The 27,416-nt window shown below is 43.3% G+C and overlaps 1 protein-coding gene across 4 annotated transcripts in view; it reads left to right on the top strand.

The window, feature by feature from the left end:
• The window catches only part of ACBD6 (acyl-CoA binding domain containing 6), an 89,199-nt gene that overhangs the window by 10,827 nt on the left and 50,956 nt on the right, over positions 1-27,416 (top strand). For all 4 annotated transcript variants that reach the window (XM_075507961.1, XM_075507959.1, XM_075507962.1 and 1 more), the window contains exon 4: positions 16,123-16,205. In XM_075507961.1, the coding sequence (XP_075364076.1) occupies positions 16,123-16,205 (83 nt within the window). The remainder of the gene's footprint in view (positions 1-16,122; positions 16,206-27,416) is intronic.

Raw genomic sequence — 27,416 nt, 5'->3', positions numbered from 1 at the left:
GATAGTAATGCCTGATCTTTTCTTTCAGAGATTTGTCTAAAACCTGGCAAGAAATGATCATCCTGCATTTATTTTCAGCAATTTTGTTTGCTAGGAAATCTTTAAAATAGCAGATAACCTAAAGGATATTGAGGTGAGATCCATTGTCTTTACATTCATGAAGCTGCAGGAATCTCCTTGCTGTATTTATCTTGAACCCAGAAGTCTAGAAACAACAATCACAATTGCCTTTCTGGATGCTTTGCAGTTAGGTCTTCCTATGTTGGCATAGGTCTTACTGTGCTTTATGTTGTAGGTTTTGTTCCTTTTCCCAAGAACGGCTGTTAGTAGGAGGTCAGGACTATACTTTTCCATGCTTGTCTCCATTCTCCTCTTGATGCAGTCTTCCTTCATCATCTTCTACCTTTTAGCACATCTTTTGTTTCTTGTTCTTTCTTGTGAGTCATTCCTTTCAGTCTGAAGTTCCAGGCAGTGGAAAGGTAATTGCTTGGACCAGCTCAGCTCTATTTGCATATTTCAGAGACATCACCTGTCCTTCGAGTCTATTCACTTTTCCTCCAGAACAGAGAATAATTTATGAAGCTATTCTTTTGCATTCTCTATCCTTAAACAGAAATGTTTCATGCCATCAACACCTCCCAGTGTTTTGGGTCCTTTAGAGAGGTATATGTGTCCCAGCTGCTTCGCTTCTCATACGTTCACCTGTCGTCTTCCTGCTTTACTGGCAGCAAATGACATGTTGCTTTCCGTGGCTTTTACTGTTGTATTTGTGATTTTGGCAATGATATTCATCTGCTCTCCCTGCCAGCCACCTGCAGCTTATTGCCTATGCATGCTTATCCCTCTGGCCCCTCTCTCCCACTGTGGCTCTGCATTACCCACTGTTGTGGTGCTATCTTCCAGTCTCAGCAGTGGGTTTGGTGATTTAGGGAGGTTTACCTTCACAAGCTGGTTGTCTTGCATCTTTACGCAATAACTTTGTTCTCATGTACATCACTGTCTCTGCTGTATAATTGGGCACTTCTAGTATTTGCAGTTTTTGAGACAGTCTTAGTGGCTATATTTCCATTCCCCCACGCGCTCTAAAATTCGAATCTCTGTCACGTATTTGATATCACAAATCCCCATTGGCTTTAAGCATCCAGATTTTTCAAACCTTTGACATGGGAGTTTGTGTCCGCAGGCACTGACCATCCAGAGGTGGGAGTGGGACAGCACCTCTTTTGCTCAGCAGCATTGTGCACATCTCTTCAACTGAGTTCGTGTCCCAAGGGATGTGGGTGGAGGTGTGTACACAGCACTGCAGTGAGGTGGTTAGGAGCTGTTATTGATTGTTTCTTGTAACAAGATGGTTATATGGCACAGCTTAAACAATAAAAATAAATAATAAAAAAAGCATCCAGATTTGCTCATCAGTTTTAGCCTTCCATTTGCTGATTGCAGTTTTGGCATCTCTTGATTCTAAATATTTCCTTTTCCTATTTCTTATATTGCACATTTACCAGTTCCAATCTCAACAGCTTGTCACGCTACTAACTTCAGTGGCATCCTTCCCCACACACTTAGAGGCCTTCTTTCTATTTGCTTTGACTGCTGAAACTCACAGGAGGACTTAATGATTTTCTATTTCTATATTAAAAAAAAAAAAATTGGCATTTTAACTTGTTTGACTTGACTTCACCAATAATGCACTTAGTAAGACTTCTGCTGTGTAATGAGGAAAGTTGCATATTAGGAATCTGAAGAGCAGAGACATGTCTCTAAGGCAAAGCAGGAAGTGAGCTCGAGTTCAAAGAAAGTAGACATTCACCAAACATCTTTTTAAGCTCTGAAAGGTTTGAAACTCCAATGCTGATGTTTGCAGGGGAGAAAGCTGCCCATGTTTTTTCAACTACTGTTCTATGCCTTGTTTGAGTAGAGGAGGATTCATTCCTTTCTACTCTGGACCCAAGTAGTCAATAGCAGTAAAATACCTTTATTGCTGTGTTGGTGTGGGAGCACTGAGTTGCAGTGTTTGGAGCAGCCCAGAGAGGACCCCAGGGGAATAGACATTCAGTCTCATGAAAAAGAAAACAAACTTCAGAGGGCATAAAATAGCGAATGCACTATTGCTGCAGGCTCAGAGCAGTCCAGTAAGCTGGAAGACCTGCAGGAGTAAAGCAAATTGATTTGTCCAGTGGCCAGTGGGTGTTTTTGCAGGAAGTACTGCAGGGGGCAATATTTGATAAGGTGGGTGGCCAGTTACCCTGTGCACAGGGCTGGGCTCCATCCCCCCTTCTTTCTGTTGAAATAACCTTTCTCTATCACAGTTTAAATGCAACAAGCAAGTTGAAACTAAAATGTGGAAAAGAGAATTTGCAATTCGATGATACAGTGAAAAGCAGGAGAAACAATTTCCAGATGTACAGAGGAGCTGAGTTTGTATGTATGCTTTTTGTAGGTTGCACCAGGTGTTACTGAAATATTTTCACGATTGATTTAAATTGATGAGCCTCTTGTATTAAGTAGTATCTCCAAGGCAACTTAATTTCTGTAGTGACTCAAATACAAACTGAGTCTCCAATGACATTAAAAGAGATGTTTGAAAATCTAAACCTGAATTTTTCTTAAATTTGGACTCATTGCTCAAATCTGGACTGTTCATGTGTGGAGCAAGAAGCTTTGTTCTTTTGCAGTTTGCAGGTTTTATGTTTGGTCAACTTCTAAGAATTACATTATTGAATGGTAAATCATACTGTAGTTTCAGGCTGAAATCTGTGGATTTCTTGGTTAGTACTGCAGGCCGATGGAATTTCTTCTGGAAATTAAAAAATGCATTAGAAAAACTGTGGTCTGTAAACAAAATGAGTGCACCCATCATGTTTTCCTGTTTTGCCTATCGGTCAAACAGATGTCTCCCTTGATAATCTGTCCAAGCAGCCACTGTTTGTGGTTGGGAAAGAGCAGCAGAGTGGTGTGGGCAGGATTACAAGGGGGATGGGAAGAGCAGGAAGGGAAAAGGCCTGTTTGGGTCTCTGCCTGTCATGAGCAGCAGGTATTCACATACCTGCTGTGCAGTTATTTTGGGTAAATGTCTCAATTTATGGCTTGCTATACTGCGAGGTCAAAAACTTTGAAAGTAGTGACTTTGTTTCTTTTGTAGTATAAAAGCAATTTAACTGCATCGTGTAAAGTGGGGACTAATCAAATGATGGCTGTGCTCCTTAAAGCTTGCCTTCCTGTGCTGTGCTAATGCAGCACGCTGGAGAGGAGCCTCCTGTGTTCCTGCGACCTACGCAGCAGTGCTGCCAGGGTCTTTGCTCTTCACTGCTCCTGTTTCTTTCTGGGTTTGTATAGATAGATCCTTGTGTGTCAGTTCACCTTAGGTGAATTTCATGATTGACTTTTTGTTTTCACCCAAATGTTAATAACTGTACTTAAGAATAAAAATTGTAACAAAATGCAGAAAACAAACTGCACTGTTTGCTATATATATTTTGAAAGCTCTTGTTTCAATGGATGACCACATTGGAAGAAGCAAATCACTATAATTCAGATAATTCATATTATAATGAATATAATTAATATTATGAATATTATAATGAATTCATATTATTATATAATAATTCATAACACAGATAATTCATAAACTCTAATCGGGCTCTTCCCCTTTTAAGAAAAAAAAACAGCAAGCCCATATTTTTTTATTCTTTTAACAGAAAAGGAAGCACTAGAAATTAAGAACAAAACCAAAAAACTGATCCACCCCAAGCTTCTGGCTTGGGGCATGTAAGACTGCAATGTCCTCTGTGTTTAGGCAGACTGTGGAGGTGGGGGTTTTTTGTGAACCACATTGGGGTATGTGATAGTTTGGTACATGTCCTGAGAGGGGTTAGATCTTAACACACAGAAGGATTCTTCTGCCCTGCTGTCTTTGCCAGCTGTGTGGAGCACAGCTCATGTTTCTGGCATGTAAGTGGAGTTAGTGATAGATGCAGCCTTCTTGTGGGAGGGAGTAATCTGTGCTGTGCATGGCTAACAAAAGCTTGCAGTTTGTGTATGCCTTACTTATACATGCAAGACTACAGGCAGAGTGACCCACCTTATTTTATCCAAGTTGGAAAAATGGCAGTTTACTAGCTGTGCAAGTTAGGCCTTGAGTGTTTTGCTTTTGGAGCATGCTTTCACAACCAATTTTTCTTACTAGCAAGGGGATGTTTTCTTGTTCCTGTGGTGTAAGACAGTAAAATATCACACTACGAACATGAACTAAATTTCCCCGTTCTTCTGCAATAAAGGTAGATAGTGTTGCATCCTTGGCTTCTCTGTGCCTTCTCATGAGGTAAGTGTGCTGATGCTTTAAGTACTTCATACAGGTCCTACTCATAAACAAAGCTGTCCATAGGTTATTTGCTACCTTTCTGTCCTTGTCTTTGCACATGTAACTGTTCATCAATTTTATTCCATGCAAGATAGCTCAACTCTGGCACACCAGGTAGGAGGTAGTGTGTTGCCTGCCTGCTTTGTTGTATAGACCGTTATGCTCTGAGCAGCAAATCAAATTCAGTTTCCTATTTATACTTACTGTTTCTAAAAGCAGCACAGGCTTATGGGCAGTGCAAGTCCTCACTCAGTACTGTGAAGATAACACTGCCATCCCTTGGCTGTTGTTTAAGTGAGGGAGTGGATTAATAAAATAGTATGTGTAACTTCTGTTCGTAACGATGACAGCGTAGATGGGAGCTGGCGGTTGTTTGCCATGAATCCATGGCCTGAGGATGGAGTTGTCAGAGATGTCCTGAAGATGCTTTGTTCTATCAAGTAACTCGCATCTCAGGCATTGGGGTGCTGTGCTGGTGGGGCTGTCAGCCGTGGTGGTCTGCGATTTTGCCTGTGGACAAGCTTGATAAATGATAGGGCTTTTTCTTCTCTGCAGCTGCATTTTATTGTAGAGCACAAAACAAAATGCCAGATCCAGAGTGAGATTTTTCAGTGTTTTGGAATTGTGGTTCTGGCAAGCTGTGCATAAGTGAAAAAGTTAAAATGAACAAGTGTCTCATAGTAGAAATATAAACAGCTGGAATATGTGTCAGCCTCCTACCCCCCGGGAGTCTGTTGGATTGTTCTCTTTGATTTTACATCTCTGCAGAAATTTATGGTCTCAGCTCCTTTTATTTATGACATTGCAATCCTCGTTCAAGCAATTGATTGAAATACAACGGTGCCAAGCTGCAAGCCTGTATTTTAGAAAGGTTGAAGTTTAGAAAGCAAATCAGCAATGCAAACAGTCAAATATTGAAAGCTGCACTGGAATCCTGCACAGAGGTTGCCCATGTTTCTATGCTTCTAAACTTTTTCAAAGTAAAGAATTATCATGACAAGGGTTTATACGTCTTTTCTCTTTTAAGCTGCCTGGTCTGGCTAAAAACATACTGCATGTTAAATATGCAATTTTACTAGCCCTGCAAGGGCTAACTTTTGCTTGTAATGATGTTAGCCCTTATTTTTCCAGCTCAGATCCAGCAGTGCTGATGCACTATGTTGTTAGTGTACTGTGGGCAGCATAATATATTCTCTTGCAGCTACCTGAATGTAACAATAGTTGTTTTCTGGAATTGCAAGCAAGAAATTGGGGGCCTCGGTATTTTTGGTTACCAATGCAGTGACTTTGGTCAAACATTTAAGCAAAGATGAAATATTTTTCCTTTTGAATATGTCAATGAATTTTCATCATCTTGCACTAATTAAAAAAAAAAATCTTGTACTATCTGGAATGTATTCAGAAAAAAGAATAATTAGAGACGTAGCTCTGCCTTGCTGATGCTGGGTGTGCTGCTGTAGCATAGTGATGCATTTGGCATCCTGGCATCGTGATTTCTGGCTTACTGGTGGATTAAGACACTGCATGCTAGCCAGATATACCAGAGGCAACTGAAAAAAAAATCAAATAAACATTTATATTAAAAAAAAAAAAAATCAAACTCCTGGCATTCAATGATGACAAGATGTAACAGAATGAGGCAAGGCACTTTACTGTGTAACTTTCTGTGCAGCAGGGACCTAGTTGCTTTTTGCTTTCCCCCTTAATAGATGTCCAGAAGTAACAGAGTTTGCTGTACGGCTGTAGTGCACAGGTAGCGGTCCCATGGCACCTGGTTCTGTGATCCCGCGGCTGTGGGATTGGAGGCATGGGACTCAGCCGAGCTCTGGGATCTTAAAACTTCACTTGCTCAAGTGGTCTGCTAGCTGAGAGAGCGTCGCAATATCAGAGAAGGACCACCACATCAGGCTTAAGTTGCTGCTGGTCCTCTGCTGAAGGTTGTTGCTGCTATGGCTGAGTTGACAGAAAATGAGTAAGTGCTGATACTTCCAGGGAGAGCCCAAGATCTTTGCTTAAATTGAGATGGGAAGGTTGAATTTGTTAAGATGTCAGACCACAAGCTGAAGTGGCTGAGATGCAACCACGTATTGTCCTCTGCCATTTCTGCCTTGAGGTGGCAGTTTCTGGCAAGGCAAGGAAGGGTTTCAAATGCCATGTGCAGTTTTCATTTGTTGCAGATTTTAGCAGCAATGCTGCTTCTCCCCAGCAACAAAAATGTGGATAACAAAAGTATTGAAAAGCTTGTTTTCATGAAGCAGCTGTGTGAGGCTGGAAGCAGAAAGGAGCAGCGTTGTGGCATGAGAAGAGACTACACCAGCAATCAAAACTTCCCTGTTAGGTTCATTTCTGTGCTGAAACTCCACTGGCTTAAAGAAGTTGGAAAATGAAGCTTTCGGTAGCGCTGGGCAACATTACAAAATTGGGGTCTGGGGAGGTTGCAGCATGGGCTGACAGAGGACAGGTGCTGAACCAAGCAGGATGCCGTCACGGGCTATAGGGGCAGGGGAGGAAAGCAGACAGTGACATGCAGCTGGGAGCTTGGGGCAGAGGCAGAAAGCTGAGCAGGCTGAATGTCAGCCTGATATACCTGGGGGTTTGGAAGGGGAGGAAAACCAAATAAGAAGCTGCAAGGGGAGGTGGGGAGGACCAGGAGGGTAACAGGTGTTTCCTCTGCTCAGTCGTAGCTTCCTGCTGGCCAGGTTGCTTCCCAAGCAATGGGGAGCCTCCCTGACATCCCTGGACCCCAATATTTTCCTGGGATGCCCAGAAACCTAGAAGAGCCTGATTTAATGCACCTGAGTCCTGTCGCTGTGGATAGCAAAGTGAGGTGGTGAGTGAGGGTGGGAGGAGCAGGGACAGTCTTGTCCTGCTTGTGGCACGAGGTGGGTGTTCGGGGGGGTGGGCTTTGGCTTGCTCTGCGGCTTGCTCAGGAGCTCGTGGCAGCCTCTCGTCAAACTCTTGCTCCTGTTTTGGCCAGCAACCCACCAGGCTGTGCAAGGGGCTTGACTGTTTTAAATGGGGGAGGGTGCAACCTCTAATTAAAAAATCTATTTTTTCAAAGTAATTGAAGCTGTTGCAGAACTTTCAACTTGCTGTGTCAGAGGCTGTTAAAAAAATTGAGGAACTTGGGTGGAAATTACGTGTTTCTCTGTGGAGTATGCAATGCCTTGATTTTTAGGTGTGGAGTTGTAGACATTTACTTGATGGCATTCAGACACAGGAAGGGTTTATGTACCCTGCTGCTTCACATGGCTATGTAAAGGCTGGTTTAAAGAGAGACTGTGATAATTAAAAATAGCATATGCTTTTAGTTAGGAGAAAATAGCTGCCATTGTTTTGTGTGTAACATAAGCTATAGAATAATTAAGCTGTTTCTTTAGTGAAAATACAGCTTTTCAGGTTAGAAAAAGGTTAAGTGGTTATGTTTAGCTTGCGCTTTACATGAAGTATCAAGGAGGTGTTGAGTGTAATTACTGGAGATTAAGATTTTGTTTGGATGTTAGCTAACACATTGGTTAATGTCTTGTAAATGCTATTTGTCTCTTAGAGTGGAAAAAGAGTTATCCTTTAAAAAAGCATGTATTGTCTAGTACTTAGATACTTCTGCACTATTGTACCAAATTACTCCTATTGTAAGAAAAGATGGCACTCCTTAAATGTCTCTAGAGCATCCTATATTTTGAGCTGAACTAACCAGCACAAAGGCATGTAAAGGCTCAGACACGGCATCAATGCACAGCACTGAAGGCTGTTCAGCAGGCAACTGCCTCCAGATCCTGCTGCATCCTTCTTGCTGAGCCTGTGAAGGGTTACACCGTAACTTCAGAAACCTTCTGTTCCTGCTGAGATGCTCTGATCCTTCCCTTGCCTGAGTCTGTGGGGACAGGGACCAATGAAGATCTCTTCATTCTGCCATTTTTCTGTCCGCAGAGCTCATAAATCCACCCTCTGCCTTCATGACCCAGATCTGTTGGAGGAAACAAATTTCAGTGGCGCTGGTCAAGCAGTCTCAGAGCTGTTCCTTTTGTGAATGGCGAAATTCGCCTCTGCTGCTGCCATGATGCTGTCTGGTCTGGTGTTGCTCCAGCAAGTAGAGGATGAATGCTTCAGCAGGCAGGCTGGGGGTGGGAGCTGATGTTCTATCACTGCTTTATATCTCAAAAGTTAGGGTCGCCTTCAGCTTTCAAGCTTCAGAGCACATGTTTCATCCCAAGCTATGTAGTTGTTCGCTATTTCCAGTTTGGCTCAGAATATGTTTCTTGCCCATACGAATGTCTGGGTAAATCTAAATAAATGAATTATAATTACAGTACAGGCTGTGTTTTTATGTATAGCTTGGTCCCCTCTGCCTGGGCATTTGTGGATTTTCATATGGGTGATGTGACAGAAGTGATTGATTGCTCCCAGGACTGACGATACAATGCTCTGTGTTCCCCTTGTGAAAGTGCCTGATTTCTGCAGTGTCTCACACTGAGAGGGTGCAAACAGGCCACTCGTTTCAGCCTTTGATCTGCAGACACTGGGAATCTGCAAGTTACTGCAGTATCCACAAAAAGGAGATGAGGAGAGGAGAGTCTGCTGTCAGTCTTGTGTTGCCACCTACATGTCTGTTTTTCCATTTTAAAAAAAGCTCCACAAATCAAAAACTGTTGGAAACCACTTGGATTAGGTTTTTTGATTGAGCATATTATTTCATTCCATGGATATGTTAAAATGTATACAGTGAGTCATGAAATCACAGCTACTAGCAAGCATAAAACTTGCTCAAAATTATGTTAAGCATTTTACATTTATTTCCCCTCCCTTGACTGTCTTTACTACTAATTTCCAACTGTGATTATGATGCAGTTATAAATTAACTCATTATAGGTTAAATGAGTAATCTGCAAGGCCTTGTTTTAGATCCCAGCCCTGTTTAACTATGCAGCACAATCACATTAATTATGTTTGTTTTTATTTTTTGTAATATAATCTGGAAAATATTTTACCTGTCTTAGATCATGTTTATAAGAGGAAATCCTATGATGAGATACTAAAAGAACCAGAAAACTTTTTTTTTTATGTAGCCATTAATGGAATATTAACTAAACTCTCTGCAATATTTAAAACCAACCAACCAACAAACAACCAAAAAACCCAAACAAAAAAACTCCCATGACATTATCCTGTAGCGCGTACTGCCATTTTTTATAGGACAGTTTGCTCAAATTGTACAGATCCTCAGTGGTCTCTTGAAAACGCTCCAGGTGCTGAGTCATGTGCACACTCGCGCTGAGCTGCTGCTGGGAGCCAAGAAGGTTTGTTGAGAGAGGAATGTTAAAATAGTCTGTTTATGACTGCCATTAATATGGCTGGTGCGGAGGGTGCAGCAGCCTTTCATGAAAGGTGGCTTTGCAGCAGAGTCTAACAGGGAGGCTGCCCTCAGCTGGGGTGTATTTTTATCTTGCTTGGATGTAACTGGTCTTTGCTAGTCTGTAAAGAGTGGTGAGAAATGCTGAGCTCATACATTTTAGCGGGGAAGGGAGGATTTTTAATGCTGTTCAAGCGTTTAATACAGCGCCTAATTTTATAGATGCTAAAATTGTTTTTCCTTTAGTAGCATCACCTCTGAAGGGTTAATATTTACCTTCCCTCCCGCTGCAGGTAGCATGAAGTTCAGCTGAGCTGTAAAGTCAGAAAGATACAGGTGGAAAATACCTTTGGAAGGGGACATTGTTTGTCCTCATTTCATGCTTCATTAGCCGCCCTGCCGGAGGACCCTCCTGCATTGTTACGAGGTCAGGAGCCTCCCGCAGTGTTCGGGAGAGGGGACATCTCCTCCTTGTCCAAGGGTTCTCATCTTCGGACCACCTGCATTTGGGGTGGAGCGCACCCTCCTCCCCTTGGCTCTCCTGGCACTGGCCTTAACTAGCGAAGGAAAAGACGGCAGCAATTATGGCACACACAATTAATGAGCGTCTAATCTCCAGCCTTGCGTGTAATTGCTGCTGTCAAATACAATTAGTGTCTGCCCAAGTTCCCTTCCCAGGGGGATGGCCAGGCTGTGGCACAGAGGGAGAGGAGGGGGGCGAGTGTCTGAAACTTTAGGAGAGTTTACGTTTTCTTGTTGCCTCCCTAATAATCCTCACTCCTCAAATTGTGTCCAGAAATGTTAATCCAGAGCATTAAGAGGACATGGTGGCCAGCAAAGCAGGTCTTGAGGTCTACTGTTGCATTAACTCTGTGAAGTGTCTTCTGTAATATTTGTCACCTGAGACTATACCAGCTTAATTACAATTCAATCAGCACACTTCAGGGATTTACTCATACCTTCATGTGAGCCTGACAGGGTTACAGGACATTGCCTGTCCTGTCATGGCAACTGAGACTGGAGTTGCTGATCACCTCCCAGGTATAGTTTGGGGAGTTGGGACGTGAGCCAGGGTTTATCCTGCCCCTGCCAGGCAGACCTCTGGGAACATCTGGTGCTTGCAGCTCCTCCAGGCTCGGTGGCTCAGGACCCTCGGTTGCACCCCAAAGCCCTGCAGGCACCTTGTGAGGCCAAGGCAGATTTTGGTTGCTTCTTTGGTGGCTGCTGAAGGCTACCACATTCCTGTCGAGCAGGGTGTTTCACTGTTCTGCTGCTGTGTATGCACCTTTCTGCAGACTGGTACGGAGCAAAGTAATGTGCGTCCCTGGCCCCAGCGCTGGGTTCTGCACAGGGCCGTGCAGGGAAGGCAGGGAGCGTGCCATGCAGACACCTGCGGCTGGAGGAACGGATGAGCTGTAGGAAGGTGAATTATGCAGAACAAATGCAGACTGGAATCTGCACTATGTAGTTGCTGCTGTGGAAACACTTGAGAAGTTTTGATTGTAGTAATTTTGTTGGGAGCATTTCTTGTCTCCATCCCATAAAGCTGGATACAGCTGCTACTCTGCCTTAAGTTGCATCAGGCTCAGAGGAAGAGAAAAATAATATAATAAGTATCCTCTGAACATAACCTGAGATAATTTCTTCAATGCACTGTGGTGGCTCAGGTGTGAGATCCTGATGCATAGCTCTTACTTAAGTTGTCTCACTTTTCTGTTTCCAAGATGCGTGATGATGAACTTAAGTCTTGACTGTTTTAAGGCATTAGCCACTGTAACTTCAAAGATAAGTATCTTGCCAAGATAAACCTAAAAAGGTTTTCCAGCCAATGGCTTTCTCTTTTTCTTAAATATATATTTATGTGAAGCTCCGTAAAGGTTTTGGGTGTGGAGAAAAGCCAGAGTGAGATGTGAGGGAATTAGGGCGGTGATAGATGTGCTGTGCAACACAGACACATGCCTTGCCAAACAGCTATTGCTGCTGGGTGTGCTGGGTGTCTAGACATGCAAAAGTAGCCAGGCAGAGTTCTCATTTTGCTCTGGATAAAATTGGGGTGCCCTACATTTAACCCATGCCTAGGATGTTGCTCTTCTGTTAACTCCAAGTTATGGTTTTGGGTTTTTTTAAAAGCTTTACTGAAACTTGTGGTATTCTTGCTGTTTTGTAGTCTTTTCATAGGACTTCTCTGTACCTTTCCTTCTGTCAGCTTCATGAGTCCCTTGCCCTACGTATAAAATAGCTGTGTACCATTCCATCCAGTTCAGTCTCAGCTAATCACCAATGGTAAGTTCACTTGCATCTCTGTAATGAGTTCTGGCGCAGGAGTTTGAAGTGAGTCGTGGGAAGGGCCCTTGGAAGTACCGTCTCGTTAAATCTGTTGTAGCCTGTTTTGGGTGGATTGGGACAAAGCTTGGCCTCAGAGATGAAAAATAATAAATCCCTGTCCTATCTTCAGGGATATAGCAAGAGGCTGGCCGACCAAAACAAACCCCAACAAGAAACTACCTCTCTTCCTTTTAGATGATAATTTTCATCCTGCTCTCCAAAAATGCAAGAGGAGAAATGGATCATGCTGTGATTATGGGAGACTTTTAAGACCAAAATAGAAGGTGAACTCAAACCCCTCACAAAGAAAATGTTTGTCTCTAATTGTTTTTTGTTTCCATAATGCTTAGTATGATAAAACTATCTTCTCTTTCTCCTTTATTTTTCAATCATGATTAGACTTTAATATTGTTAAAGCTTATAAGTGAGTTTGAGCTACTGTCTCGTTGAAGAGAAGATGGAGCTGAAATTTTCAGTGAGGCATTGGACAGGGCTTTTTTAATGTGTCTGTCATTATATGTTAACCTCTGAACTGGGACACAACGTCTGTTTTACGGCTGACAACAATTTAAAAGTATACATCTTGACATCGTGGATAAAGGAAGAAGGGGGAGTGGAGAAAAAAATGAATTAATGATGTTAGCAAATATTAGTCTCTGTATTTCCATTTTGTTCAGAAAGTGGTTGTCAGGCTTTGAGGCTGTCCGGAGCAGTATTGTCAGTGACAGCCAGTCGAGATGCGATTGTACCTTGAATCGAGACGGTTTTTTATTGACAAATACAGTGCACTGAGGCAGTGATGAGGATGCTTTGCTGTCTGTTCTGGGAGGAGTGCGGCTTTTCTCCTGGCATTCCTGGTGACATTTGAGAAGGATAGTTCTGGGCTTAGTGGAGTTCCCTGCGCCAGTCTGTGAGCACATCAGGAGTCAGGGGAGTTGAAAACATCTCTTAATGAGTATGTATGCTGCATACTGAAGCACATATTTGCCCATGATTTATGCTAGCTTTGGTCAACGAGATCCACCTACCAAAGTTAACTGTCAAGAGTAATAGTGACTTTGATATCAGCCTTAATTGTACATGAGCAACAAAGAATCAACAGGCAAGAATTAGGGGAAAACATGAGAAATTCCAGTGCCTGTTATGGCATCTCTTACACCTCTTTATCATCTCTTCCCGGATCTCTTACGTGCCACTGCTTTGGCACCCGAGTGCAATCCTCCAAGGTTTCTTCCCGTGCTGTCACAAATTCCCCTTTATTCCCACAGTTTTTAACTGGCAGTTTGAGGGCAACCCCCTTGCGCTCATGGAGCTCACAGTAATTTTGCCTTTTCTACAGCATCTCTCTTACATGGTCCTGACTGTGGATAATGCTGCTGTCATCTCTCTTGGATTCAGGTTGCAAATTATGGGAGCCTGGGATCATGTTATTTCTTAACTATCATTAGTTACATGTATATCTGCAGTGCTTTTGGACAGTGCTGCCAGCAGTGAAAGAAATTGCGCTGGCTTAATTGAGGCACATAGTTAATTATTAGTGCCTTTTCTAAAGGAGGAGAGAGAGAATGTGCAGTGTCAGTTTTTAATTTCATTATTGTTTGCAAGCTAATGTGACTTTAAACTCACTGGTCATTATCTGTGTATATGTAGTGTTTCCTTTATCTTTCCAGCCCTAAAAGCCCTTTTCTGCTGTAGAAACGTCAAGAGATTTAAGAAGGAAAGTGCATCTGCATGTTACTGATCCCTTTAGCCAGTATGAGCAACAAATAAAAACACTGGTTCCTGTTAGTACAGTAGCTGTGACATGGTTTGGAAGGAGCAACTGCTTCTCTCCCACCTCATTCATTACCCAGTTTGGTACCTCATGCTCAGATATTGTGTGCGAGTCCCTGGCAGGCTGGCTAGTATAGATATTGGAAGCGGGCAGATGAGCTCATGGTATAGGCAAAAGTTGTCAAGGGCAGCTGGAAAGAAACCAGTTTGTATGTGCGTCGAGGCAGAGTTAACATTTTTGGGAAGAAGTGTTCCTCGTAGCCTGGACAGATTCCCCTTGGGAACTCCAGTGGTGATGAATGGTGCAGCCATGATGCTGTCTTTCATGGCTTTGCAGAGTAGAGGCACGCATTAAATCCTGAGAGGAGAGCCGAGACTTTCCTTGTACGTTTTTCATAAACTTGTTCTACATATCGAGAACTGTGATGGAATAAGCTTGGTCAACATTCATAAATTGAATATTGAGTTACCTATTTCTATGTGAAAGAGATGAGATAAAAGCTACTTGGACAAAGTAACCTGTATATGTATTAAAAGCCAGAGAAGTTTTTGCCTGAGCATTTTTGGGAAAGCCTTTATCGCTAAGTTTCCCAATGACCTTATGTGTACTCAATCAACATGATTAATCTTTGGTAGAAATGCATTGGTTGTGCAAAGAAGGTGAACTTAGTCTAAGGAACCTTTTTTAAAATTTCTGCCTCTAGAAAGATGAAATGTATTTTCTCAAGTGTTGTTTCTGACTGTGGGGAAAAAAGCAACAACCAAAAACTGTTGTAGAAAGAGATGAAAGAATATAGATTAAAACATTTTTTGTAGTTTCTGATACTTGTTGCATGACCACTGTCCCTCAATATCAAAGAAGATAGACTAGTTGTGATTATAGCTTCATTTTATAGAAATAACTCCTGCATGTACTAGCAGATGATCTGAAATTAATTTTCTTTATAAGTGGTGTGGAAATAATTGATGGACAGTAAGGTTCTCTGCTAAATAATTTTTTAAGATGGGCATTGCACTGTAAAGACTCTGAAGCCCTTTCTCTTCAGTAAAGGAGAACTTCGTGTCACCTTTTACTCTAAATTAGAGAAAGCCTACTTGCCATAGAATAGTTTTCAAAGCCAATTTCCTTTCCATTTTTTTCTTATAAAGAAGTATGTCTGTGATATCTGCAAACCCAAATATTACGGCTTTGGGCTAGTGCAGGAGAGCTGAAAGGTGGAACTTGTCTCAAACTGGGGAGAATGTTAAAGTAAATGTATTATGGGGAAACAGTAAATTGATTTAAAACAAAAGCAACCTAGGGAGCAGGAAGAAAGACAAATGTAAGCATGTTTTATTAAAAAAAAAAAATCAACATCTTTCTAGGTAGAATTCTGATGAGGTAGCAATGCTTTTTGGTGTAATCAGCAATATATTGCAGCTACTGAGAGACTGCTAGAGGTTGGGACGGCTTTCCCTTTGCTTCTAATTTTATTCACCCTGGGTGTGATAATCTCTTATCACGGAAAGCCACAGAACTGTCCACTAACAGCAGCACGTTGCAATTAATGGGCTGGTTTTATAAGGAATTACTGCCACGAATTGCAAACCAGTTTTGACTGCTTACCTGAAGACCGAGATACTAGATGCCCTAGAAGAGTTAGGGTTTCTGGTGCCCTGCATACCCTAATAGGGTCAGGCTTTCAGACAGCAGGCACTCAGCCCTTTCTGAAAGTCTGGCATCAATGTAAGTCAGCCAATTGAAGATCCCAAGCTGCAGGATGTTTTTTTGAAAAGGTAGGCCTGAGGCTCTGTATCGATCAATCATTATTCTAATTGTTCATTTCTATTATGGTGGGAATCATTCAGAATCCTAGAGTTCCTGGGAGTAAATCATTTGGAAATGCTGCCCATTATAAAATTTAATTTTAAATCTATATTAAATAGATTTATAAAGGCAAGCTTTGCAATCTAGTAACATAACATTATGCAACCTCACAGAGGCTCAGCTTTTGGGTCCTAAGGGGCCATGGCTGGGAGCACTGCGGAGGCAACGCTTTGGCTTGTGAGCAGGACGGTGAGGCTGCCAAGCCTACCTTTTGGGTGACCCTTCTGGGCCACCTTCAGAGGAGCATTGATCCGGTTTGCTGAGAGATCCATCCGGCTGTTCTGGATGGAGTAGGGTTGTGGGGTACCGTCTGCTGTGAAGGTGAGGCTTCCAGAGGGCTTATCCCATCTCTGGGGCAGGGGAAGGGGTGGGAGATGGCAGAGGGGTGGCACAGGCTGGAACTGGATGAGAGCCAGGATGCTGGACCAATCTTTCTTTTTCTTTCAGACAACAGAGAAGAGGGGAAAAGAAAGCAAAACTACATTTGGAGGCCCAGTTGTCAGCTCATTGTATCAAGAAGAAACAATCAGGTGATTATCTGTGCTGGACTTCAGTTAAAAACAGTATTTTTCTAATGTCATTTTGTTAAGCTTTTTTTTTTTTTTTTTTTTAATATTGCACAAGTGTGGTGGCAACTACAACAGGATAACAAATGACAGGAAAGAACTTTTCAGGTCCATAATCATTTAAATCAATAACTGCCTGTATCATTGCCAAGCAGTAACCTTTCCCTAGTGCAAGATGTGGGGGAAGGGCAAGGCTTCCCACTTTTCAGTTATATGGCTAAAAAAAGGTAATATTGGTTATTTTTAATAGAAAGCTATTCAGACGCTACCTTTTTCAAATAGTTATTTCTTTACCAATACATTCATTAAGGATTGTTCAATGAAGGTTTTAATGTTGGACAATGTTTGCCTTCAGGGAGAGTTTGTACCTTACATCAAATTAATTTTTTCTAGCTTCTGCAGCTAGCATAGCAGAAATGCATTTACTGAACTAGAATGGCTGCTATTTAAAAACTGTCAAGGTGCAAGTAGTAAGTGACATCAGCTAGTGAATAAGGACAGCTGGGTTTTTTCGTTTGGTTGGTTTTTTTACTGTTCCAGACTACTAATCGTGGGTATAATATTAACTGCAATACCTAAATGATTGCCTGAAGGATCTTTCAGAATACAGCATTGTATTTTTAGTTAAAATGAACAGTCAGGGAAGACTAAATTTTTGAGCGATGTTTGCTGTCATGTTGCAGTCGCCCATTTATGTGTATGTGATCCCATTTGTTTTATTGAATGTCTTGCATCATTTTAGTCCCAGGAAATTAAAAGATAAACACTGATTTCTCTACACACAGCCTCCCAAGCTTGCTGAGAACTTTCCCAAAGTGTTAAAACTCTAACACAGCATTTCTTTGACTTGTTGTCACAAACTAATGAAAAATACATCTTGAGCAGGTGGCTCCAAACCCTTTGCAAGGAGCTCGGGTAGAAATTGGTAGGGCTGTTCTGTGTAAGCAAATAGGGTGGCAGTTCTGTGCTCGGCAGTAGTGCAGGCACTTCCCTCGGTGTTGCAATCTGCTTTATAGCAAGATGGAACAGTTGGCCAGGAGTAGCCTTCTCCGCCTCACATGGAGAGCCAACACATCTTTAACTTGCCCCTGGACCTTGACCAGAGGTGGTCAGGCATGACCTTGGTTTAACACACTGTTTGAGGAGTAGCACTTCTGCTAGACACAAGCTTCTTTTTCTTCCCCGCTCTGTCAATGTAGGTCTCGGCCAACATACTTGGTCTCATAGTTTGACCTTGTGGTTTAAATCCTGCTCGAGCTCTTCTTTTAGGAGTGGAACATAGCAGTGCTGCCCAGTGTTGGATGCTAAGTATGACCTATGCTTAGTCCTACAGTGCTTTCAGCGTCTTGGCTATCCCAAGTACTCCCTGTGCCCCTTCTTGGATATGAAATACAGCCCAATCAATATACAGGAAAACGGAGTTTGCTCTGATTGGCTTGACTAGTCTAAATCTTCTTGTCATATGTTTGTTTTTATTTCCATGAGAACATGACCTGTGCAGGACTTGCAGATAAGTACAGCTCCAAATACCTTTTTTTCAAACATACCATGAGGAACATAAGCCTTGTATGTTTAGTATAGCATAGCTGTAGTCCTTACAAAATGAAAATGTAGGCAGATGTAGTCTGACACAGCTGGAATAGGGTGATTCTGCTGAAAGTGAGTTAAATGAAGTCTCCTGACTCTGCTGGCAGAATGGAAACTCATTTGGTCCATTAGCACAGCTTGGCTCGCAGGCATCAGTGTCTTCAGTTGCAAGTCAGCAAATGTCAGCATAATCTCACCCGCACACAGGTTGTACACCTTCAACTTTCTCAGTGCAGTTGCCCATGTATTATGGTTTTTGTCTACTGTTCATTCTTTTACTAGAACAGGGAATAAATGTGTGCAAGTAAAGGCACATCTCTAATGGTGATAATTATAATAGTAAAAGCATAGCCCTAAACAGCAAAATTGCAGTAGTACAAAATCTGCAAGCAGATGAGCCAAAGAAGAATGGCACTGGACATTCAATTTGGCATCCAAGTTTATCTAGAGCATGGAGTGAATTGGTTTGATAGTAATACCACTGACCTGAGAAGAGTGACTTTTCTGAGGCTGAGCGGTTACTTACAAGAACATAAGGTTAGCATTCAGTAATACTTCAGTGCATTTGTAAATAGAATGTAGTCTTAAAAAAATAAGGCATTTTCTGTAGAGGAAGGAAATTAAAATGTTTAAGGAGAAAGAAAACTCAATAGCTTGAGCCAGCATAAACATAAACACATTGATAGTTACTGGTAAGTCCCATGCTGAAAGTTCAGTGTGTATGTGTATGCTACCTTGAAGCCTAATACCTGAGAAAAGAAACTTTGATGCAGACTATTTTATTGACTCAGTTGTCTATGGTGGGCCTTACTGAAGCTTTACAACAAGCTTGCAAAATTTGGAATATGAATCAAACTGCTTTAGTCTCTGTTGCCTGGGGCTGTTGATAGGATAAATATTTTCTAGTTACAGGATCATACTAAGGAAGCCCGGAATAAGAAAAAAAAAAATCTTATTTTGTGTACTAAAAACTAAAACTTGGGTCCTCATCAGCCCTGGGTTCTCACAGACTGCTGAAAGCAATTTCTCAGCAGGCATTACTCTGCCAAACACAGCCTACCATATGCCCTTTAGGATTCCGCTGATGCAAAGGCAGGAAAAGGCTGTCTAATTTATCTGGAGCCCAGCATCTTCACAACCTCACCTTGCACCAGGAGATAGACAAGAATGCAAGTGCAGAGTTTTGAAGGTCCACCTAAGCAAGTTCCCTTATTTTATTCTTACCAGAAGCTTTTGAACAGTTTAACAGATTATTAACCTCCTCCAAGCTGCTGCTACATAGTAGGAAGGTGAGAGATCTTGTTTTTAGTGTAAACCACTAGTTTACTATCATCAATAAATTACCAAGCAAAGCAGAAATGCCACTGGTTTCAAGCTGAGTGTTTAAAATTATGCATAAATAATGCTTACATTCCTTTTGTGGAATGAAATGCTTGGGGTTTAGGTGCAAATCTGTAAATGTTGGACAAAGTGGAGTTAGTATACCCTACCCTAAAGTCAGGTGGATCAGAAGTTGGAGGAACTGGGATGGTGCCAGGGCTGATTTTGCCTTATCGCTAATTATCTCAAATGTTTCTGCTTTGAGAACAAGGTAGAAAAATGGTCAGTCTGGCTCACAGAAGTACATTGCACTGATTCCAAATAAATTCAAGAGCATCCATAGAAACAGGTTATACCGATCTAATTAAATCAATTTGGAAAGATTCAGTTAAATCAGTGCAATTTGTGTGTTCATAGATCAATCCTCAAATCAGGAGAAGGTCTTTTGAGCTAATGAGGCATAGCAGTTATTTACTTTGGGGTGCTGGGCACTGGTCATCAATTAGGAGTTGTTAATAAACCCTGGCAATAAAGAGCTCAAGTACCCCCAGTGACTAATGGGGAACAGTTGCAGAATGTATTAGCATAGTGCTCTGCCTCTGTGTTTCTCTGCAAATCACTTATCTCACTTTGGGCATTACATAAAAATAATGGGTGCTGATGACTGAAGATGGGACTTGGAGGTTCCCCTGGAAGGAAGGATTTAGAAATCATCTGTGATTTCAGGCTGGGTGTAGTGGTGGGATTTTTTTACTGCTACATAAAGCTTTATGTCTCTCTTCTGGTCTTATTACTAGAACAAAAGCAGTAGTAGTTGAGCTCTTTCATGATCAAATAGCTATAATTACAGTTTCACAAACCTGGGAAGTGAACAGTGAGATGAGGTTGACTGATGTGTCACCAATATAAATCTAATCTAAGACACAAACTGAGGGAGATGCCAAAAAATACTGTAGCATTGGAAATTGAACTTTGAAGTTATTTTTCAATATTTTTTTAAAGCGAGGGGGAGGCAGTTTATAAGTGTTTCCAGCAAACGAAAGGATTGACTTGGTAGATGGAGAATGCGAAGTAATGTTGCCAAATGTCTGTGTCCCTTTCCACTTCCACTGGAGGAGCCCTCCTGCACTCTGCTGTGGGCTGCTTCCACGCAGCCGCGGCGTGCTGGGATGGGAGTGACATCCGCGGGTTGGCACGGAGGCCTCCCTGAGCTATGCTTTACACTTCTGCCATCCCAAAGGATGCTGAAGGAGCCCTTTTCTGGTAGAAACTTCCACCCTTTCCTGTAATGCTTGGGAGTGACCCCGGTCATGAGTGGGGCTCCATTTAGGATCGGGGCGTGAAGCGGGCACCCCTTGTATTTGGGAGCCCGCCTGATGCCATGTAATCTATCAGAATTGTATTAATCCTACTAACGCAGCCGCCATCTGGCCCCGCTGCTGGGCCGGCTCGCGCGAGCCCCCGTGATGGATGGCCTCGGGAATTGATTAGTTGTTGTGCGAGACAAATGAACTGTTTTGGCAGAAAATACCAGAGGTCGCTGCGTGTGGTCAGGCACAAAGGCTGCTGAATTTTAAAGAGCTGCTTCCAGCATCCATTGCAAGGATGCCTCTTTGGAGCAGCGGTGGCTTTTGAGACGAGCCCAGCGCTCCGGAGCACAGTTGTGGTTTTGTTCTCTCCCTCCAGCCCCGCTTTCGGGAACACCAGCGCTGGAAATGAGAGCAAAGCTGCAGAGATGTGGGAGCCGGCATCCTTGCCGTGTTGGGAATTATGGGCCCGTGCTGGTATTGTGCATGCGTTTGGGTGGCTGCGCCGCAGATGTCTGTTGCTTGCATAAATGCTGGGCTGTGCAATCCCTGCGGAAGAGCTTTCCCGGTTGTGCGGAGCCCAAGCAGCCCGCGGCATGCTCAGCCATGCACGTCTCGAACAAAACACCTGCGGGTCCAGACAGCTGGGGTTTGGGTTTTTTTCAGGTCAGTGTTATTTAGAAATGGATGCTCTTCTGGTGATGTTTAGCAGGCAGGTCTCTGACTTCAAGATGATTGCCAAGTTTATTGCTTACCCGCTTTTTATTGTCCCCGGAGCAGTGACCCTTGGGGCTTTGCTTTGTTGTGCAAAGGGGCAGCTTGGCTCAGGCCTGCCTTCCCTTTGGGAGAGCGCATCCTTCCCTGGTGGCTCCTATTTGGGGTTTTCAGGACCGCCTCCTCTCTGGTGCTGCCGCTAATCTACCAAAGTGCGTGCGGCAGCATGGCGATGGGTGGGGAATTGGATGACACATGTCTCGCTATGTCCCGGCTGCTCTCTGAGGACGGCACGCAAGTGTGCCGGCAAGTGGGCAACACTTCCCCCGGGACGGCCTGCCGGTTCAAAATAAACTTGAGTTATGGATTTATTCAGCTAGTAAAACCTCAGCTGGCATAAATAATTGAGAAAGCAAAGGTTTGTCTGTGGTGCATACCTCAGGGACCCGCTCCTGCCTCCCTCCCTCCCACCACCCTTTCTTATGAAAATGATCCCAGTTGCACTGATAGATAATAACAACACCAAGCAATTAAAAGCTATGGGTGGCTGGAGAGAGGAGAAAAGGTTCAGTTAATGAGCTTTTCCTCTTCCTGTGCCCAGGAGAGCCTCAGAAGTGACGAGGCGATTAAAGCAAAGAGATAATTATAGATTATGTGAAAATGGGTCCCTTGGGGACCGAGGGCCTTGACATAAACAGTAAGTGTTGCGAGTGTCTCTCTGCTCCCTGCGCGCCGCCTGCTCCGCTCCGCCGCGCTCCCGCTCGCTCGGCAGCGTCGTGCCAAGCAGACGGGCGAAGCCACCTGTTAGCGGCACCCGGGGCCGCTCCGCAGCGGGTCCACTGGGACGTGGCCTGGACCAGCCCCGGGAAGAGGGGAGAGGACACCCAAAGTAGCACCCGATGGCAGCCCTCTGCCCAGAGCTTTGTGCTGCAGGTAACCTGCAAGGGGGGAGGAAGGGGGCAGGGCAAATCTGGAGGATGCTCTCTGTGGGAGGGCAAAATAGCTGAATTTTAGGTCTCTTCTGTGCCCTTTTTCATGGCAGTCTTGGTGGCTGTTTAGAAAGCAGGGAGGTTTACAGCGCTCGAGCTAAGAAGGAGGTGAAGCCTGATTAACCGGCAGCAGATCTTTTCCATGAGCTGTTTAAAAACTGTTGGCTCAACGCGTGTTTTGGATAGCTTATGAAGAAGGCTTGTGAAGCTTTCCAAGCCTGGGAAGAGATGGCTCGGTTAAAGTCCTTCCACATCCTTTTATTCAAGGATGGAAAAAGCTGCCCATGTGTTACCTGCAGGCAACAGATATGCTTCAGCTCCACGTTGAATCAGTTAGCATCTCTTACTGGGGATGGGGGAGAGCAGAAGAAAATAACTTTGGGGGCTGAACATGTGTCAGTAAGGGAGAAGAGAAACCCTTCTGGCCATCCTCAAGAAATGTGAACACATTCACTGCTTTGCTGACAGTCAAGTGGTCACTGACTTGAAGACTCCTTTTTAGCTCAACAAAAAGAGCCGGTGCTTGTATATGACACAATCTGACATGGAAACAAAACTGCATCTGAGTCTTCCTTTTAGCTACAGGTTTTAAATAATTGTGCACATCTCCATTAGGTTGAGTTTCATGGTCTTTCTCATCTGAAGATGTCTTGAATGCTGTATTTTTACTTAAATTGAGATTTTTCTGAAAATACTGATAGAAATGCTATTGGGTCATGTCCCCCCCCCCCAACATTACTTGAGCAATGTCTTTGCAGTGTCACTTTTGTATTTCTGATGTGCTTCTGTCTGGTTTTAGACTGTTTCTACTAGTTCCTGGGCCTTGCTGCTGACTCTTACCAGTTTTATGTGGAGTGCAAACTCCTGCTAGGAACTGGTCTGATAAAAACCCTACATCCTTTTTGTTTTCTTGTAGCTGCTACAGTGGAGGGATTATTCAGTATGTACACACACAGAGATGTGAAATAAAGCGGGGGGCAGAGGGGGTGGGTGGGGACTGAGTTGCAAGGTTTTCAAGCTATGTTTCTTATTTGTCCTGTGTGGTTTTGAATGCAAAGTCAGCAAATAACAGTAACTTGTCTTTATTGCATTGACACCCTTCAAGCGGAGCTTTTTCCCTAGTATTGGTCTCTCCAAAAATCTGGCTTTAACTCCTCTGAGCTCTTTTCTCAGTTTCCCTTCCTGGTTTTGGCACGCAGCTAGAAGAAATTGTTTTAAATGTCTGGAGTGCAGCTTCACATGACTATTTTGTTTGCAGGTAAAATGTGTTTATTACAACTGTATGGACTTCCTTCAAATCTATTCAGGAAAGGGCTCATTTCTCTTTGTTAATATTTATAGAAAAGTTGGAGATAATATATGGTAATTTTTTTTAAGGGGGCACCAGGGGCAGAGGAATGGTTTAATGCGTGAGAAATAAATGCAGAGTAGAAAGACGAAATTTCCCAAAACCTTATCTTCAGGTGGGGAAATTGCTCTTCTGGATTAATTCCATTATGGAGACTTCTGAAAGAAAAGTGGTTTTTTGGAAGGGGGATATACAGAGCATTTGCAGAGATGGTTATTCCAGAAAAGCTAAATCATATCCAAATAGCTGTGTCAGGTCATTTCCCCCTTACAGACAATAATATCCTCAGGAAAAGACTGTAGAAGTCTTGTCTGGAGGCTATGGTAGGAAGATTGCCTGGTTTTGCTATGTCAGTATTAACGTGCCCTCTCTCCGCTGGTGCAGACCCCACAGCACGCTCCCCATGGAGCACGGTTGCTTTATCGCTGCTGTGTACTTTCTGCTCTGCTGGTACCTCTGGTGCTGCCATGCCAGGTGCGGCCAGGGCTGAGCTGCCCAGGCTCTGCGGCATGCAGAAATGCCAGCACCCAGGCTGACTGGGTGGCATCAGTGCCAGGGATGGAGGGCACAGCCTGAGCTCATGGTTGTGACACGGAAAATCATCCAGGAGTAATTGAGCATGGTTGTGGACTTCCCTGGCAAGGAGAGACTGGGCCCTGCTTTGGTGTTATGAAGAAAGTGATCTGTAATAAATGAAGTGTGTGTGGCTGTGCAATGGGGAGAAAGTTGCTGGAACTAAGTTACTGTACAGTGTTGCCTGAATAGCAGCTTCACCCAAAAGGCTGCTTTCAGCAGCCAAGGGTGCGTTTGAGAGGTTGGACTAACAAGGTGGGACTGGAGGGACTTCCCAGAATATCAAATCAGCCCTTGTTAGTAGGGGCAGGCATGTCTCATAACCTCCATGATGAATCTGTCAAGCTCCATCTCAAACAATATAAGCTTTTGCCTTTTCTAATCCCACTATGAGATTCTTTTTTCCCCAGAATTCAAAGTAATTGCCTCTAAAGCATGCAGTGATCTGTTTCCCAGGAGCTTGCGTAGCATACAGACAAGACCTCCAGCGAATGAGTTCATGAGAGACTGGTTAAGAAACTGGAAGACTTCTGTAATGTCCCTAGGCCTATACATGGAGTGTGAAATCTTGTGCAGCACCCAGCTCTTTGCTAGAAAGGTGCAAGTCAGCAATGAGGACAGACTGCTTGGGTGCAAAGAATAGGGGTGATGTTCAGGAGAACAGTGCTACTAAAGGAGCAAACGTGAGAGAGAGGTCGGCGGAATTGACTTCTTTGGAGAAAGCAGCACTTTACTGCAGGAGCTGAATATCAGCACTTTTTTCCCACTTTTTACTGGCACTGAGGAAGGAAGGCTGAGGATGCTTGAGGTCTGAAAAATAGAGTGTAACTTCATAAGCCAGGTGTCTAATAAGACGACTGGAAGTCAAAGTTGTGCCATGGAGCTCTGCCTGTCCTGATGGGAGCAGGGGACATGGTACTGGTGACATCGGTATTTTCATTTTTGTTGGGACTACAGATCAAAGAGCATCGCTTTTTCTTTGTAACCCATGGCTCAAATGCAAATAATGTTTAGATTTTACTTTTCCTTGCTCTGACATTCTTCAGCCTGTGAGGTTCAAGAGCAGTGCGGATAAATGGGAGGAGTACTGTTGCCTTTTAGCACCAGGGAATCAGTTGTCCTCAGGCTGCCCCGTGGCATTGCGGAGGCTGTTCTCTCCTGCCGGAAAGGCCCACAGCAGAATGACTTCCCTAGTGGGTCTGACCTGCTCCAGCAACCTCCCATTTTTATGAGGAATTTCCTTTGAGGCTGTCAGGCCTGAGTTCTGCTGAACATCTAGACTATCTTAAGTTGAGGTGATTGAAAACTGGGGATGTCGTGAGAGGCAACTACTTTGCGTTTAACTCTTGTGAAGCTGCCAAGTCCCATAGCAACACTGATGGGTTCATTTGAGCCATAGTTTTCATCTGGAAACTAGAAAGAGAGGGTAGTATGTGGGCTTTTGGTTTACTTCTAGAAAACCAATTACCTCTTTTCTTTAGTCCTCACTAGGAACACAGTTGTATCAGTGTATCTATACCTAAAGGTATTATTGTAAAGGTGCTTCATGCTCATATGGCATAGCCCCCTTTCCATAGAAAAATCGGCTCTGTCGGAATAAGTAACTTTCCACTGGCATACCAGCATGGACAGTAGGAGAGTTGTACTTTCTCAGCAATACTGGTGTCAGTAACTTCCCATCATTAGACACGTGAGTGCAGATTTATACAGCAAGATAAAAATGTCTTGGTTCTGCTCTGTCCCTTTGCTAAAGATTCCTAACGTTTGCTTTTTTAACTGCCACGAAGCACTGTAGCTCCAGTCACTCATACAGAATCACAGAATCACAGAATCATATAGGTTGGAAAAGACCTTTAAGATCATCGAGTCCAACCATAAACCTAACACTGCCAAAAACCATCACTACACCATGTCTCTAAGTACCTCATCCAAACGTCCTTTAAATACCTCCAGGGATGGCGACTCAACCACTTCCCTGGGCAGTCTGTTCCAATGCTTGATAACCCTCTCGGTGAAGAAAAATTTCCTAATATCCAGTCTAAACCTCCCCTGGCGCAACTTGAGGCCATTTCCTCTTGTCCTATCACTTGTTACCTGGGAGAAGAGACCGACCCCCACCTCTCTACAACCTCCTTTCAGGTAGTTGTAGAGAGCGATGAGGTCTCCCCTCAGCCTCCTTTTCTCCAGGCTAAGAAAGAGCTATACAAAGAGCTTACGAAAGAGCTATACAAAGCTCTTTCGTAATGTTTTAAGAATCTGTGAAAGGTCTTAACTTCATTAGAGGTTCTGTTTGGTTAGCTGGTAAGAACAGAAGTTTTACCATGTCTGAAGCCAGGATATTGCTTTTAGCTCTAGAAGAAGCTGTAGGTGTAACTCTCAAGCACCTGCGACACCATAACTTGTTGATCTTTCTGCCTGCAAGCAGGCCTAAGCCAGCATGCGCTGGTGTCCTGGCACAGACATGCGCTGGTCTCTCTCCATAGGCCAGCCTGCTGCTCTGAGCAGAGATCACAATCCAGCTTTGTCTTAACACCATCAATACAAAAAGGAGTGCAATAGGGTAATTTGCAGGCTAGTAAATAAAAAAATAAAACCAACCAAACCCTGTGACCAGGTTCCAACACAAACATCAAAGATTTCGCACATCCCTGAACAATTACTTACCAGAGAGTGCCCAGTAATGCCAGGCACCTGTTTTAAAGCCACCACATTTTTACCTGCCCACTTGCACCCCTTCACACACAGAATACTAAGTTGTAGAGCTTGTCTTTTAAAGAGGCCAAGAGTATGAATGGGTTAAAGAGCAAAATAGAGTGGACAAAGGACCTCGAAAAGACTGATAAATATGCTCATCTGGATGCAACCTCTAGCTACAGAAATCCTCAAGCCACTGAGTTTCTGAAGGTGGCAGGATCTAACCAGGGACAGATTGCTTTGCATGTGCTCTGCTTCTTCTGCTTTTTTTAACCCAGCCACCGTTAGTGGCCACTGTCTGAGACGGATGGCATCGGAAGGGCCTTTGGTCTGACCTGGAGTGGCTGTTATAAGTTTGTATAGCAGGGAGAAGAGCAGCTTTAGCCTTTTATCTTCTGTGGGATTGCAGATTTATACCAGGACTTGAATGTGTTTTTTGCTGGCTAACTGTATAGACTTCCTGTGCCGGTTCACAGGAGTAAGCTGACTTTTGCCCTGGCATAATATTGTTAAAAACAACCTTTGTTTTCTAGGAAGCAGGATCTTCTGTCTCTTACCTTGGGAAAAAAACATATTATTCTGCATGTGGAATACTAGGCATCTGTTTCAGTCCAGTGATACTATTGAAATGTCTTTAGCAAAG

The sequence above is a fragment of the Mycteria americana genome, chromosome 7 (assembly GCF_035582795.1).
Source record: "Mycteria americana isolate JAX WOST 10 ecotype Jacksonville Zoo and Gardens chromosome 7, USCA_MyAme_1.0, whole genome shotgun sequence".
Lineage (NCBI taxonomy): Eukaryota > Metazoa > Chordata > Aves > Ciconiiformes > Ciconiidae > Mycteria > Mycteria americana.
Note: the sequence above shows the minus strand (reverse complement) of the source record. Positions and strands in the feature narration are given on the sequence as shown.